Genomic DNA, 13,969 nt, shown 5'->3' on the forward strand with positions numbered 1-13,969 from the left:
TAACTTGGTAGTTGTGGTAGCTTTTAAAAAAGCTGTTTTTTGGTACAAAAAGACATTAGATAAGTGCAAATACTCAAAGCCTACTGTAAAAAACTGCATAGAAATAATTTTATCATTGATTGCTAGGCTAGGCACCAAAAAAAGGCCTAGTTGTTACAGGAAGGTGTAACTAGAAAATTCTTGCAAAACCACCCATCAAAGTTCATACTTTAACTTTTGGTTACATTTCGAGAACTTTTCAAAGCAAAGCCGTTCAAGTAGTGGCACATATATCAGGTCAAAAAAAGGTGCCAAGTAAAAGTACTTACGAGTGGAAGGTTCTTGGGAAGTGCTTTTTAAGTTGTGTTTCCTCATCCTCGCTTCCTTCACTGGCACTCCTGATGTTTTTGATGATTTTTCACTAATTCTGCGTTCGTATACCAGCACAATCACAAAGCTGTGGCGTGTAAGGTGGTCTCAGCAAGATGGCGGCGATCGAAAAAATCTGGCTTCAAATTTTGGCGCGTGAAAACAATAGGTTGCTCGATCCAGTCTTTTTTTTAGATCAGTGGGACGGACATGGTGTTGGTCATCCTTATGTGTGCATTATATGAACAAATAAGTGAGTTTATATATAGAATTTACATATAAGTAAGCCTGGGAAAGGGTTTCATCACCACTTCAACTGGTAGTCGTCCAGAGTCAATGGTGAGTGTGATGTAGTTTTTAAAATGTTTATGTTTTTGTCTTGTTATTACATAAATATTGATTCTGAACTACTTAAGAGACTTAAGAGATGATCCATTGGAAGATACAGGGTTTGCTAGGTTTGTTGCTTTAGTAATAATGGTATTCAGCCCCAGTTCTGTAATGCCATGCAGTGTTATATTGCGTTTTGTTCTGTTATTGATGGTTTAATTGAGATGTGATAGTGTTGGTATTAAGAGGTGGATTGGTTTGCTCAAAGGAGAACTGCCCTTTTTTTGGAATTTTGCCCATCATCCACAATCCTTATGTGAGACATGAACATATATGTCTCTCTTTTTTGTGTGTTTTAAAGATATTAAAACATAAAAATGACAGCTCAGTAGTGCACGTAATGGGATACACCTATGCCCCCTACACAGACCGCCATTAAAACACCTCCAAAAACCTCCAACAACATTGTATGGTTTTATATACATGCTGTAGGCATTGAGTAACAGGTATATTCATGATAACATGTAATAATTACAGTATTTTGTGTATTTCGCCCATTCTAAGCATTACCAGAACTTCCTTGCTCAGTGCATTGATTTCACATAGCAACGTCGTAGAAACGAAAGCCAACACCTAGCATTAACTTTTCCAAACTCAGAAATAAAAACACAGAAGCACTGGCGGCATTTCGAATATGTAGCCTTACCTTTTGGTCGTGTCAGGGGCGTTGTGAGCGCGACGCTGACGCTCTATGGGAGCGTCTGTGGTGAAGCTAGTCGCTAGCCGCTAGCTGGTGTGTTATGGCTAAGTGTCAATACGCCAGTAATGCAGTTCAGTCGGCATAACAATGTTAATAGTAACAATAATGCACGTCACATTATATGTAAATGGAGTGTTATTGGTACTTTTTGGAGACTTTTTCAGACCACTTTATAGGAGGAATAAGTATGTTCCATGCGTGCAGTAATGAGCTGGATGTTTTTATATATTTTAACGTTGTTGGAGGTTTTTGGAGGTGTTTTAATGGCGGTCTCTGTCGGGGGCAGAGGTGTATCCCATTTCGTGCACTACTGAGCTGTCGCTTTTTATCTGTTTTAATATCTTTAAAACGCACGGAAAAGAGAAAGACATATGTGTTCATGTCTCACATAAGGATTGTGGATGATGGGCGAAATTCCCCAAAAGTCCCCACTAAAGGCCCATGTACCAACTGCACCACCGGCCACTGGTTAGATGCCAACTCGAAGGGTGAAGCAAAAGTGAATGCATGTGTGAGCATGGCAGCTTAGCTTCAACGTAAGAAGACTTTTAATGCTGCGAGGCATGCACATGCCAGCCAGCACGTCTGTTTGCCTTGACTGGTCTTATAGGAAAATGTTTCAAATTGTTCAAAATAGGAATAGAACATGTGATCTATTATTATAGGGAATATACTGTACAATATTACTAATAGAAAATGTCTACAAGTGTTAATACATGAAAAATGCACACAAGGTTCAACACAAGTGCAATCCGTTGAAAAACGAAGTTTGGTAAAGGTAGAAGATATTCATGTGTGCAATATGCCACAGGAAGTGGTTCTTTCAGGCCTTGAGCACATCAGCCGTTTAGTAACGGTGCACAAGTTTGTTATAGAAAATGTGTAACTTGATCACATGGACAATGTGCAAACAAACCAAATAGGAAACGTACAAGCTGGTCAAAAATTCACATAGAAAAGGAAATGTGCAAAGGCGTTCAATAAGACATGCGTGCGAAAGGGTAATATAGGAAATGTGCAATCGGCCACGTAAGAAATAGGTGCATGTCCCTCATAGAAAATGTCTAAATGGATCACATAGAAAATGTGCACATGGCTTGGAAAGGACAGGAAGGTGCTGATACTGGCAAGCTGAATTGTGGCATCCTTTTCCCTTTGTTTCTCCTCCTTCAAAATCTTAACCAGGATACCCTCATTATCGCATTGCATCAGCACCTCCTTTAGCTTGACAACTTCTTCTGCACTGTGATGCTCGCAAATGTCTGTTTCCTGCCGCCGCGGGTGATTCCAGTTAGTAAGCAATGCCGCTGTTGAAGGAAGGGAAGCAACAAACGGCCTTTGAGACCTTCATCACCAGCCATGACAAGTCAGCAAAGGCCAGAAAACTTGGGGACCGATTTCATGAATCTAAACCAAAAATCAAGACCGACAACAGAGGCGATAAGCAAATAGAAAATGTAAGTATGTGTGCTATGGATGAAATAGGAATTGTGCTGAAGGTCCACGAAGAAAGCCGCACGGCAAACATGGCTCGCTTGTTGGCCTCACAGTCATAAGATTGAGGATTCAAATCTCCGCGTGGAGTGCTCTCCCTTTGTGTGGGTGTTCTCTGGGTACTCCGGCTTCCTCCCAATCCCAAAAACATGCATGTTTGGCTAATTGGAGACTCTAAATTGCCCTTAAGGCTGAGTGTGAATGGTTGTTTCTAATAACAATACATTCAATGTATAAGCGCCTTTATAAAAACCCCAAGGACACTGCACATGATACAGACAATAACAATACAAACATGTCAAAGTGAGTATGCAGTCTTGAACAGATGACTTTTGAGTCTGGATGTCAAGATGGGGAGTGAGTCAATATTTCGGATGTCAGTTGGTAATGAGTTCCAGAGTTTGGGAGCAGAGTGTCTGAAAGCTCTGCTCCCCATGGTGCCGAGGCGGGCAGAGGGCACAGTGAGGTGAATGGAGGAGGAGGATCTGAAGGAGCGTTTGTATACATGTGCGCTACGATTGGCTGGCGACCAGTCCAAAGTCAGCTGGGATAGGTCCAGCTCACTTGTGACCCTAATGAGAACAAGCGCTATAGAAAATGGAAGGATAGAACTGGTCAGTTATGACAAGTGCACACTGGCCATAAAGAAAATGTGCACAAAGTTCTTAAAGGAAAACTGCACAACTGGAACTTTTCCCATCATCCACGATCCTTATGTGAGACATGAACACAGGTCTTTCTCTTTTCTGTGCCTTCTGAAGATATAAAAACAGCTAAAAAGACGCAGCTAAGAACGCACATCATGGGAAGAACCTATTCCATCTATAAAGTCTTCTGAAAAAAACTGTAAAATGCGCCAATCACGCTCCATTTACATATAATGTGACATGCATGTTAACCAAGCTACAGCGACATTGTTATTATTATTAACATTGTTACACCGAAGAACTACTTTACTGGTGCACTGACACTTCTCCACACCACACACTCGACCGCAGCGCGGCAGCGCCGTTCTCACAATGCCTCAGGCCACCACTGATTGTAAGATATTGTGACAACATATACAATATTGAACCTGCCACTAATGCTGCTGTTTTTTTATTATGTGAAATCAGTGCGCCCAGGGAGGACGTTCCGGTAATGCTTAAAAGGACCAAAACACTGCAAAATACTGTAAGTATCACATGTTATCTTGAATGTACCCGTTACTACATTTTCACAGCATGAATATAAAACCATAAAACATTTTTGGAGGTGTTTTAATAGCGGCCTTTCTAGGCGGCATAGGTGTGTCCTCTTACACTTACTGGTCAAAAGATTTACAACTCCCACATTTTTCCGGTTATTTATTGAAACTCAAGTCGTTCAAGTCCAATCAATAGCTTGAAATGGTAGAAAGGTAAGTGGTGAAGTGCCAGAGGTTAAAAAAAAGAAAGATTACCCCAAACTGAAAAATAATTTCTATTTCACCTGCTTCAGGGACCACAAAGCGGGTCAACAATTTAAAGCTGTTCTGCAGAAATGGAGGTTGATCAAGCCTTGGCAGCTGGTGCAACTAATACCTACAGGTGTTCCAAGTTCTGGAGTACTTACTACCTCCTCTGTCTGCATGAAAACTGTGTTCGGAACACACTGTGGTACTATACCCTCATGGACATCAGTTGAACAGCATTGTACTGGAGAAAGTCATTTGTTGCTACAAAAATGGCAAGAAAAAAGGGAATTAACAATGGAAGAGAGACAGACCATCTTAACACTTAAAAATGTACGTTTTTCCTCTAGAGAAATTGTATGTTCTAAAACTTTTGACCGGTAGTGTACATGCATTAATGCATTCATTACCAGCATCTTTTTAGCTTTTTATATCTTTAGAACATACAGAAAAGACAAAGACATGTCTGTTCATGTCTTACATAAGGATTGTGGATGACTGGCAAAATTCCAAAAAAGTGCAGTTTTCCTTTAAAGGAAACGTGCAAATGGGGCTAATAAGAAAATGTCCCAACATGAATATACTGTACGTATATTCAACAAATGTGTGCAAATGGTTCATAAAGAAAATGTGCAAACAAAGTATGTTAATGGAAATACATAGAAAATGTGCTAAGAACTGAGAATGTGTACAAGGTCCATAAAAGAAACGCATACAAGGTCCTTGTGGGAAATGTGGTCAAGTAGAAGGCAGACTCAGGCTCAGGCAGTAAAGGTATTTCAAAGGTACGTGTGTACACTGCCAATACAGGAAATGTGCAAATGAGTACTGCTACTATGTGTAGCAGGATTGTATGGACATGTGTCACAATGTCTACATGCTTCATTGATGAGATCTGTGTTATATCACAAAAGGGCCAATTTGCACAAAGGAGATGGGTCTGGAATAAAGTCTGTGATCCAAAATGTCAGCGTTGTAGTATCTCCACAATGAAGATCAACACAAGGGGTTAATGTAATCCATTTCATCGTCAAGGGCCTCTAATAAGTGCTCTCTCCGTGCACCTCCATTGGCCCGCAGAGTTTCCATTGTGCTGGCCGGTGCAGGTGTGGGACATGCTTTGTTGATCATAATCCCCCCGGCGAGTGGAGAGGTTTTGAGTGCGCTTGACGTAGCCCACCGGCGGGCCCTTTGCTCCTCGGCCGCCGCGCTGCCACCGTCTCCCGCCGCCGCTCATGGGATCCGACAGGCGGAAAAATAATGAATAACACCTTCACCCGGAGATGACCTGGCTCCAATTCAGACGCTCCACACAAGGGGTAAAGCAACCACTTAATTGAGCCTTACTGGATCAAATCATTCTCAGGAGACACCCGTCCTGATTTCCTGGACGCCACCCATCAAGACGTTTCCTGCACACTGCCGTAGAAGAGCCAACATTAATCTTTTACAAAACTGTGGCTGGTCAAAATGAAGTCATCTTGCTTCTGTTGAAGACAAACAAATGTCCAATCATACTGTTGCTACCATCCATAGTTGAAGGTCACAAACTTGACAGACAGTTGGACCCCAGCATCCTTCCTGTGTCCTGAGTCGATCCCATCCCATCTCTGGGAAGACACTAACAAGTCTCTTTCTGTTCCAAACATGTTTCTCATTAGCGAGGTGTCACCTCCATCCTGTCCATGTACTTACTGGCTTCGGGGTCATTTCAGGACGCCAACCTACACGTCACCCCTGCAAAGACCACACTCGGAACGGTTTTCAAGCCGCTTCCCAGCCGCACCAACAATGAAGCTTTTCAATGTCACCCGATAGAGACGTGCCGCAGCCAAATTAGGAGGGAGGGGGTCACCGATGTTCCGGGCCCCGAGGGAAGGTGATCAAACAGACCCCCGGGTCAGTGGATCCACTCTAATTGAGAAGTCCACACTTGGCAGCCGACACGGTCATTCACCAGAGGAAGAACTGTTGCCAGGGTGGAAAAGTTCTGGAAGCGGATGCATAGAATCACATGTTCCTATAGTTCTAAACTGATGCTGGCTCTGAATAGACACACACACCAGCGAGGTTCATGGTTGGTGAGGCACTGACTCCTTTGGATTTTGTTTGTTTGTATGTTAATACAGGTTGCTCATTAAGTGGATGACAAAAACAAGACAGAATAATTCACCTTTGTTAAATATTTCGTTTTCAAATACTTAGTCACATTTCTTTATTTTCTTATTAAGTGAAAAACATTAGGGGGCTTACCTTTTATTTGTATATGAAGTACAGTCTTCCCTCGTTATACTGCGGTTTAAACATCGCTCCCTCACTATATAGTGGTTTTTCAAAAACAATTAATAAGCGATTGCTGTTTCTTGGTTAACTATGGCCTATTATTAGTCAAAAAATATTGAAAGACAAGTTGCATGTAGTATTCTGGTCACTAGGCATTAGTTATGTTATGAGACATGATGTTAGATTACAATCGATTACAATACAGAGCCGAGCCAACATGCCATGGCTGAGCTCGAGTGGAAAAAAGGTTCTCTCATTCCATGTGGAAGTGGTATGTTTTTGGCTTCTTTGTCCTTTTTCCCCACTCCGTTTGAAACGCTTTCTTACATTTAAAGCAAGTACATTGGAGAGGCTTAACTAGTTTGCTCGGTAGCTTGTACGCAATATTTGTGCTTGTTTGTGCGCCCATTTCGTTCAGAATACTTGTAGGGTCTTTTGATTGGTCCCACTCCCATTGTGATCCAAACAGCATGTATTTGCATCAAAATGTATTGGGTTGTTTTTCTTCCCTACCTGTGATCACCTTCCACAAAGTTCGGTTGAAATTGGCAGTGTGTTTCTGCATCATCCTGCTAACTAACAAGCAAAAAAAAAAAAAAAGGAAATCAAAACAATACCTCTTTCCTGCTTGGCGGAGGTAATTGTTTACAAACAAAGCGGTCATCAAGAGTTTATTTCAAAAGAAGTTAGCATGATAGAGTCTGCCCCCGCTCAAGATCACAGCTGCATTGTCATATCAGTGTCATGGCAAGCTCTCATCGTGTGCACGCTAATGCTAACCATCAAACGCTGAGCAAAGAGTCTGGGTGCGCCCGCAACAAAGCAACATGGCCACCTCTCCTCAGAGGAGCCCTAATTGACACAAAAGGACGAGCATGAAGGAGCCGGGACAAAAGCCCCATTGTTTTCAAGTCGCTGTCAATCAACACGTGCATCGACCCCGCCGGCTCGTTGGCCCGGCGCCAAACTTGAACTTTCGCTCTTTTGAGCTTGTTTGGTTCCAAGTGGCCTCCATTCCTTAAACACGCCATCTAGTGTTGTCTCGTCCTTTAAAAAGTATCATAAATACCTTGTTTGGTTCCTTCATCTAATTTTTTTTTTTAATTTTGCTTGCAAACACTAACCAGCTCTCTGATTCCTCCATCCATCCATTTTCTATGCTGCTTATCCTCACTAGGGTCACGGGTATGCTGGAGCCTATCCCAGCTGACTTCGGGCGAGAGGCGGGGTACACCCTGGATTGGTGGCCATTCAATTTAGAGTCTCCAATTAACTAACATGCATGTTTTTGGAATGCGGGAGGAAACCGGAGTACCCGGAGAAAACCCACGCACGCGTGGGGAGAACATACAAACTCCACACAGAAATGCCCAACGGAGTTTCGGACCCAGATGTTCCAACCTCCTGACTGTGTGGCCAGCATGCTAACCACTCGGCCCTCTCTGGTTCCTTGTACAAAAAATTGGAGTTAAAGGGATAGTTTGGATTTTTTGACATGAAGTTGCATGACATCCCCAACAGCAGTGTAGTCCACCAATGGCGAGTTACCCCCCACTTGGTCCCCTAAGTCCAGCTGTGGTCGGATTTCGGTGATAAAGAACGTAGTTCCAGGTAGCTTCTGGGGTTTCACAAGTAAGGAGTTTGGCTTCTCAAAACAATATGCATTGAGAAGAGTAATACATTTGCATCACAAAAATGCCTCCTCTGAAAAAATCTGACCTCACAAATCACTTGGCGTCGTACTTGTCTCCCGCCGTATCCATGCGCACTGTCGTCTGTCCATTTTTGTGTATGTGACGAAGACGCTCGCATCTTCTATCGCTGTGGAACACACACAGAAACAAGATGGCCGCAACGCTTTGTCGCGGGAGAAGATGCAAGCGTCTTCGTCACATACACAAGAATGGTGAGCAGGAATACAGAGATAACCCCTAGCAATTTGTGAGGTCTGATTTTTTTCGAGGAGGCATTTTTGCGATGCGAATGTATTACTCTTTTGAACGCCTACTGTTTTGAGAAGCCAAACTCTTTACTTAAATGATCCAGCAACTTAGCGGAACTACGTTCTTAGTCACGGGAATCCGACCAGAACTGCGTAAGTTGATGTAGTACAATGCTGATGGGGACGTCATACAACTATCCCTTTATTAATTACTTATATTTTAATGACAGCGGTAAAGGTTGCAATTGTTTTGACATCGAAAATGATGAACATTAGTTTTTAAATATTTGAGCTCTGATAACCGATGTTCAAGCGAGGTTCTCTAATGAGCAAGTCTGACTCAATGATGATACAGATAATCATAATTATCTATAATTGATAGTCGTGTCGACACTTGTCAATACTCGTGTTTGTGACTCATAATTATACTTTACTTGCAACACCCAAATACTGTCACATGAGGATTTGCTTCTAAATTAGACCGCACGATGGCCTTGTGGTTAGCATGCTGGCCACACAGGAAGATCTGGGACATCTGTGTGGAGTTTGCATGTTCTCCCCGTGCGTGCGTGGGTTTTCTCCGGGTACTTTGGTTTCCTCCCACATTCCAAAAACATGCATGTTAGGTTAATTGGAGACTCTAAATTGCCCATAGGTATGAATGTGAGCATGATTGTCTATATGTGCCCTGCGGTTGGATGGCGACCATTCCAGGGTGTACCCCGCCTCTCGCCCGAAGCTAGCTGGAATAGCCGCATCACCCTATGAGGACAAACAACATAGAAAATAAATGAATGCTTCTAAATTATGCAAATTTTAACTTGACCACATTTTATCTGCTGCTTCCTAATTTTAGATATTTTTTTACTCAGTTTATAGCAATAAGTGTATTATATTTTTTTAATGAAGTAACTGAGACACACATAAAAATGTCTAATTTTGACACACAGCTCGCTCTCCCTCCCCCCAAACCGTCCTGCTAGCTTGTCGATGACGTTCCCAATTTACTGTAATCAGCTATCAAAACCAAGTACATTTTATGGTGCTGCATGCACTACATGACAACATAATAAAGACAAGAGGATATTTATTCATAAAACAGTCTGGAAATGTGTGTGGTGTGTACAGAATCGATATAAAAGCTGTCAGTGCATCCTGAGAAAGCATCATATACTGTAGCAGTGATTGATATAAAAGAACGTCATATAGGACGTCTTTTATCAAACTATGTTCAGACAAGAGTAGAAAAAAATGCCTATCAGCATAAATAGCATAAATATTTCCAAACTATATTTGACATAAACACACATTTAAGGAGGATTTGTGTTATTATTATTTATATTAGAATGAGGCGTAGAGCTGTCCTTTCAGTCACGTTGTGTGAGCGTCATGTTTACTGCATGAGAAGCTGAGAGGTGACATCTTTGTGAGGTAACGTGAGGCGACCTCCCGCCTTCCTCTGCCCTTCAATAAAAGGCAACTTTGGCAGGTTTGAACATGTTTGTCTTTTTTTTTTTTGCTTTCGTTGGTTTGGCCGCCACAAAGCAGAAGTTTTAATAAAAACATTTGGCAACATACTGAATGTATATTTACTGCTGTAAACAAGACTAAAGTGGATTTGTATGTGACTAATTGGACTGCGCTAATGAACGAAGACAAAAGAAAAAGAAATGGGAGTAAGAACATACATAAGCACACATCTAACCACGTTTAACATATTAAAAAAAATCATATATAAACAAAGGGAGGAGATAAGTGCTTGTTGGCGTGGTCACTAAATAAAGCTCGGCTAACAACACTCACTGGACACTTCATTAGGGACACCTGCACCATTTCAAGACAAGGTTAATTTAACAATATGTTAATTAGTATTGTTTATAACATTTTGACCCTCTCATGTAGCTTAATAAGACAACCAAAATATTAGAACCAGGTCCCAGTATGATGCAGAACAACAATATTAAACATATTGTTAAAATAACACCTGAACTGTGCATTATGATTGGGGCAGGTGTACCTAATCAAGTGTCCAGTGAGTGTACCTGGTCTCTGCAGGCCGCTAGCCGTGACCTCGCTGACCCCTATAGTTCAGCGCCGTCGCGGGGATAGATGAGGCTGTTGACGCTGAAGCTGTTGTACAAGTGGCCGTTAAACTGTCCGCCCTGCCCCCCTCCGAAGGTGTTGTAGTAAACTCCACGGTTGAAATGCAGGCCGTCGCTGTGATGCTCGGGCGGCCCCACGTCTTGCCCGCCATGGTTGCCGTGGTAGGCGCCCCCCAGGGCCGTAATGTTCCTGTTGGACAGCTCGTTGAGCAGTCCCAGTGGACCCTGCCTGTTCGGGCCCCCCGAGCCGAGAGACGACATGCTGCCGTAAAAGTTGTTGAAGCACGGCGACGCCGCCTTCAGGTTCTCGCTCAGGGCCTCCATGTCCGGCGAGGGCGGCCCCAGCAGCTGGGGGCTGTCGGCAGGCTTCGGCGTGGAACTCATCGCCGCACCGCCATCCTCCACCTTGGTGGCCCCCGTCCCTGTCACCCCTCCTGACCCGCTGGCATCAGACCTTCGCTTCCGCTTCCTGCGGAAGTTTCCGTTGTCAAACATCTTCTCACAGTTGGGGTCCAACGTCCAATAGTTCCCTTTTCCTGAGGCATAAAATAAATCATGATGGTCATATTTGACCTGATGGATGTCTGGTGAATTGTGTCCCACTATCAATTAGCGTCTGTCCCTTGGTCTTTGCACATCACTGTCATTAATCAGAAAATGATTTTAATAAGAAAATAAACTTGGTCAGTGTACCTGAATTTGTTAACTGCTGTAACTATTGATTGTAAATATGATACTGTGTGTGGAGAATGTCTTATGCCGTCATCTTGGTCAGGTCACTCTTGGAAAAGAGTAAATAAAAGATGAAGAATGGTTAAATAAAATATATAATAACAAAAAAACAAGACAACTTTTGACATAATTGATATAATCATGTTTATGTTTCCTTTTTCAGTGTTTTCCACACAACTGGGCTGCTAAATAGTCACTGCAGTCCAAATGGATTCATAATTAAAACTAAATGCATCATCTTTATGAGCCATCATAACAGATGTGCTGTTGTAAGCTTTAAATCACACACCATATAAACTAATGCAAGTATATTTTGACTGGAAACAAATAATTTGAATATTAGTACATATTATTGCCTAACAAATAACTGCACTTTTTGTTTCACTACTGTAGTTTATTAAGATATGGATGCATTTTTTTTAACTACATTTGAATTGGCTCTTTCATTTCTTGTTTTTATTGCTGTTCTTAATTTAAAAAACTTGTACTACTATTAAGCACTTTCTGCTAAAACAAATACATTACTTGTATTACTTTTAACTGTAAAATGCTACCGAATTCGTATTAAAGGCACAGCAATGTCTGATATTTTAATTACAGTGAAACCAAGTTATATTCAAGTGACAGTTTTAATGAGATTTGAAATGTGGAGTGTTGTTGTTATTGTTTTAGTATTTGATTAGCAAAGTGTTCAGTTGTATGTTTTTAGGTCAGTGAAGTAAACACGATCAGGTGAGAGCGGTGCGTTCACATACCGGGATCGTCCTCGTCCCTGGGCACCTTCTTGAAGCAGTCGTTGAGTGACAGGTTGTGCCTGATGGAGTTCTGCCAACCGGCCTTGCTCTTCTTGTAGAAGGGGAAGTTGTCAGCCACGTACTGGTAAATCTGACTCAGGGTCAGCTTCTTGTCCTGGGCGTTCTGGATGGCCATGGCGATGAGAGCCGAATACGAGTACGGAGGCCGGACCAGCTTCAGCAGCTCCTCCTGGCTCGCCACCGACAGCCAGCCAAGCTCTGGGCCGCCGAAGGCCGGCGAGCTGGCGGCGAGGAACTGCCGCTGCGAGCCGTACGAGGGCGGGGCGAAGGGCGCGGCGGGGCTGCTGGCGTGCAGGTAAGACGAGGGAGGGTTGACGCCCCACAGGTAAGGACTAGACGGGGATGCGTACTCCCCGAGGCCGAATCCGGCTGCTCGGTGGGTGGGGGTCTGCAGGTTCTGCTGCTGTTGGTGGTGGTGGTGATGATGGTGATGATGGTACATGCCGCTAAGACTGTCGCAGTACGCCGCCGCCATGTCCGGGGCCTCCTGAGTGCCTTTGGGTGTGAGGGAGCCGACGCTTGGGGAGGTGTGATGGTGCTGGTTCTGATGGTGATGGGACTCGGGATCGATCATCACTCCCGGCGGGAACTCCCCAGAAGGAGGTGCAGTGAAACCGTGGAGGTGTTCGCTCAACAAGTGTCAGCCAACATGCAAGACTTTTAATTGTATTGGCGCTCCTGACGGTCTTCGGCGGCCAATCAGGACGCGAGAGGGGCGTGGTCAGCCTCATGCTCTACAGTCCGGGTCACCAGGCGTGAAGCGTCCAACCTCCTGCAGGGAGACACTGGAACTTTGCTTTCACTCTGCCTGTACAACAAAATGTACTCTTTTTTTGTAATATACATTTTTATACACAATCACTGCCGTATATCTGCTATTCTGGCTAGCATGAACATCATACCATATTCTAGCGTGTTCGATGTGTGATTGTGTGGAGATTGGTATTTCACAATATTAGAAGCGCTAATACATTTTTTTTCAAATTGCTAAGACACAATTTTGCAAGCTAGTACTTAACACAATTCACAAAACCACACACCCAAACTGCAAAATACCTTATATCCTGCAAAATGAAGCACTGCATCCAAGAAACTCCAAATCATTTAGCATGCTCAAAGTCAAACTTTTGCACCAAACAGCATACATTTGATCCGTATTACCAGATTTTTGTTTAACCAAGGACACACTGTTGGACATAATGAAAAGCACTGTCATCTTTAGTGTGCCTTGCCATAATACTAAAATACTTCCAATTTTGCACAATATTATATACAAAGTGGTGTGAATGGAAATCAAAATCAAAATACAATGAAACTTTTTATTATTAAATGAACAATTTAAAGCAAACCTACATGGCCTTGTGTGAAAAAGTGATTGTCTCCCACTGTTAAGACATAACTTAAGTGAGATTAATTGAGATCTATCAGTCTGGAAAAGGTGAAAAGTCATTTCTAAAGCTTTGCGACTCCAGCGAACCACAGTGAGAATCATTATCCACAAATAGCGAAAGCATGGAACAGTGGTGAACCTTCCCAGGAGTGGCCAGCCAACCAAAATTACCCCAATAGCGCAGCGACGGCTCATGCAAGAGGTCACAAAAGTCCCCACAACAACATCCAAAGAAATGAAAGCCTCACTTGCGTCAGTTAAGGCCACCATAAGAAAGACATTGGGCAAAAACGGACTGCATGGCAGAGTTCCAAGACCGAAATCACTGCTGTACAAAAATA

The 13,969-nt window shown here is 42.9% G+C and overlaps 1 protein-coding gene across 1 annotated transcript; it reads right to left on the bottom strand.

The window, feature by feature from the left end:
- Window positions 1-9,720: 9,720 nt before the first annotated feature.
- Window positions 9,721-12,854, bottom strand: foxi2 (forkhead box I2). The gene is made up of 2 exons (XM_054796761.1): window positions 12,179-12,854; window positions 9,721-11,227 (listed from the first exon to the last, which is right to left on the bottom strand). The coding sequence occupies exons 1-2, from the start codon at window positions 12,810-12,812 to the stop codon at window positions 10,671-10,673; spliced, it is 1,191 nt and encodes a 396-aa protein (XP_054652736.1). The 5' UTR covers window positions 12,813-12,854; the 3' UTR covers window positions 9,721-10,670.
- Between the last annotated feature and the right edge of the window lie 1,115 nt (window positions 12,855-13,969).

This window comes from Dunckerocampus dactyliophorus, chromosome 13 (assembly GCF_027744805.1).
Source record: "Dunckerocampus dactyliophorus isolate RoL2022-P2 chromosome 13, RoL_Ddac_1.1, whole genome shotgun sequence".
In the NCBI taxonomy this organism is placed as follows: Eukaryota; Metazoa; Chordata; class Actinopteri; order Syngnathiformes; family Syngnathidae; genus Dunckerocampus; species Dunckerocampus dactyliophorus.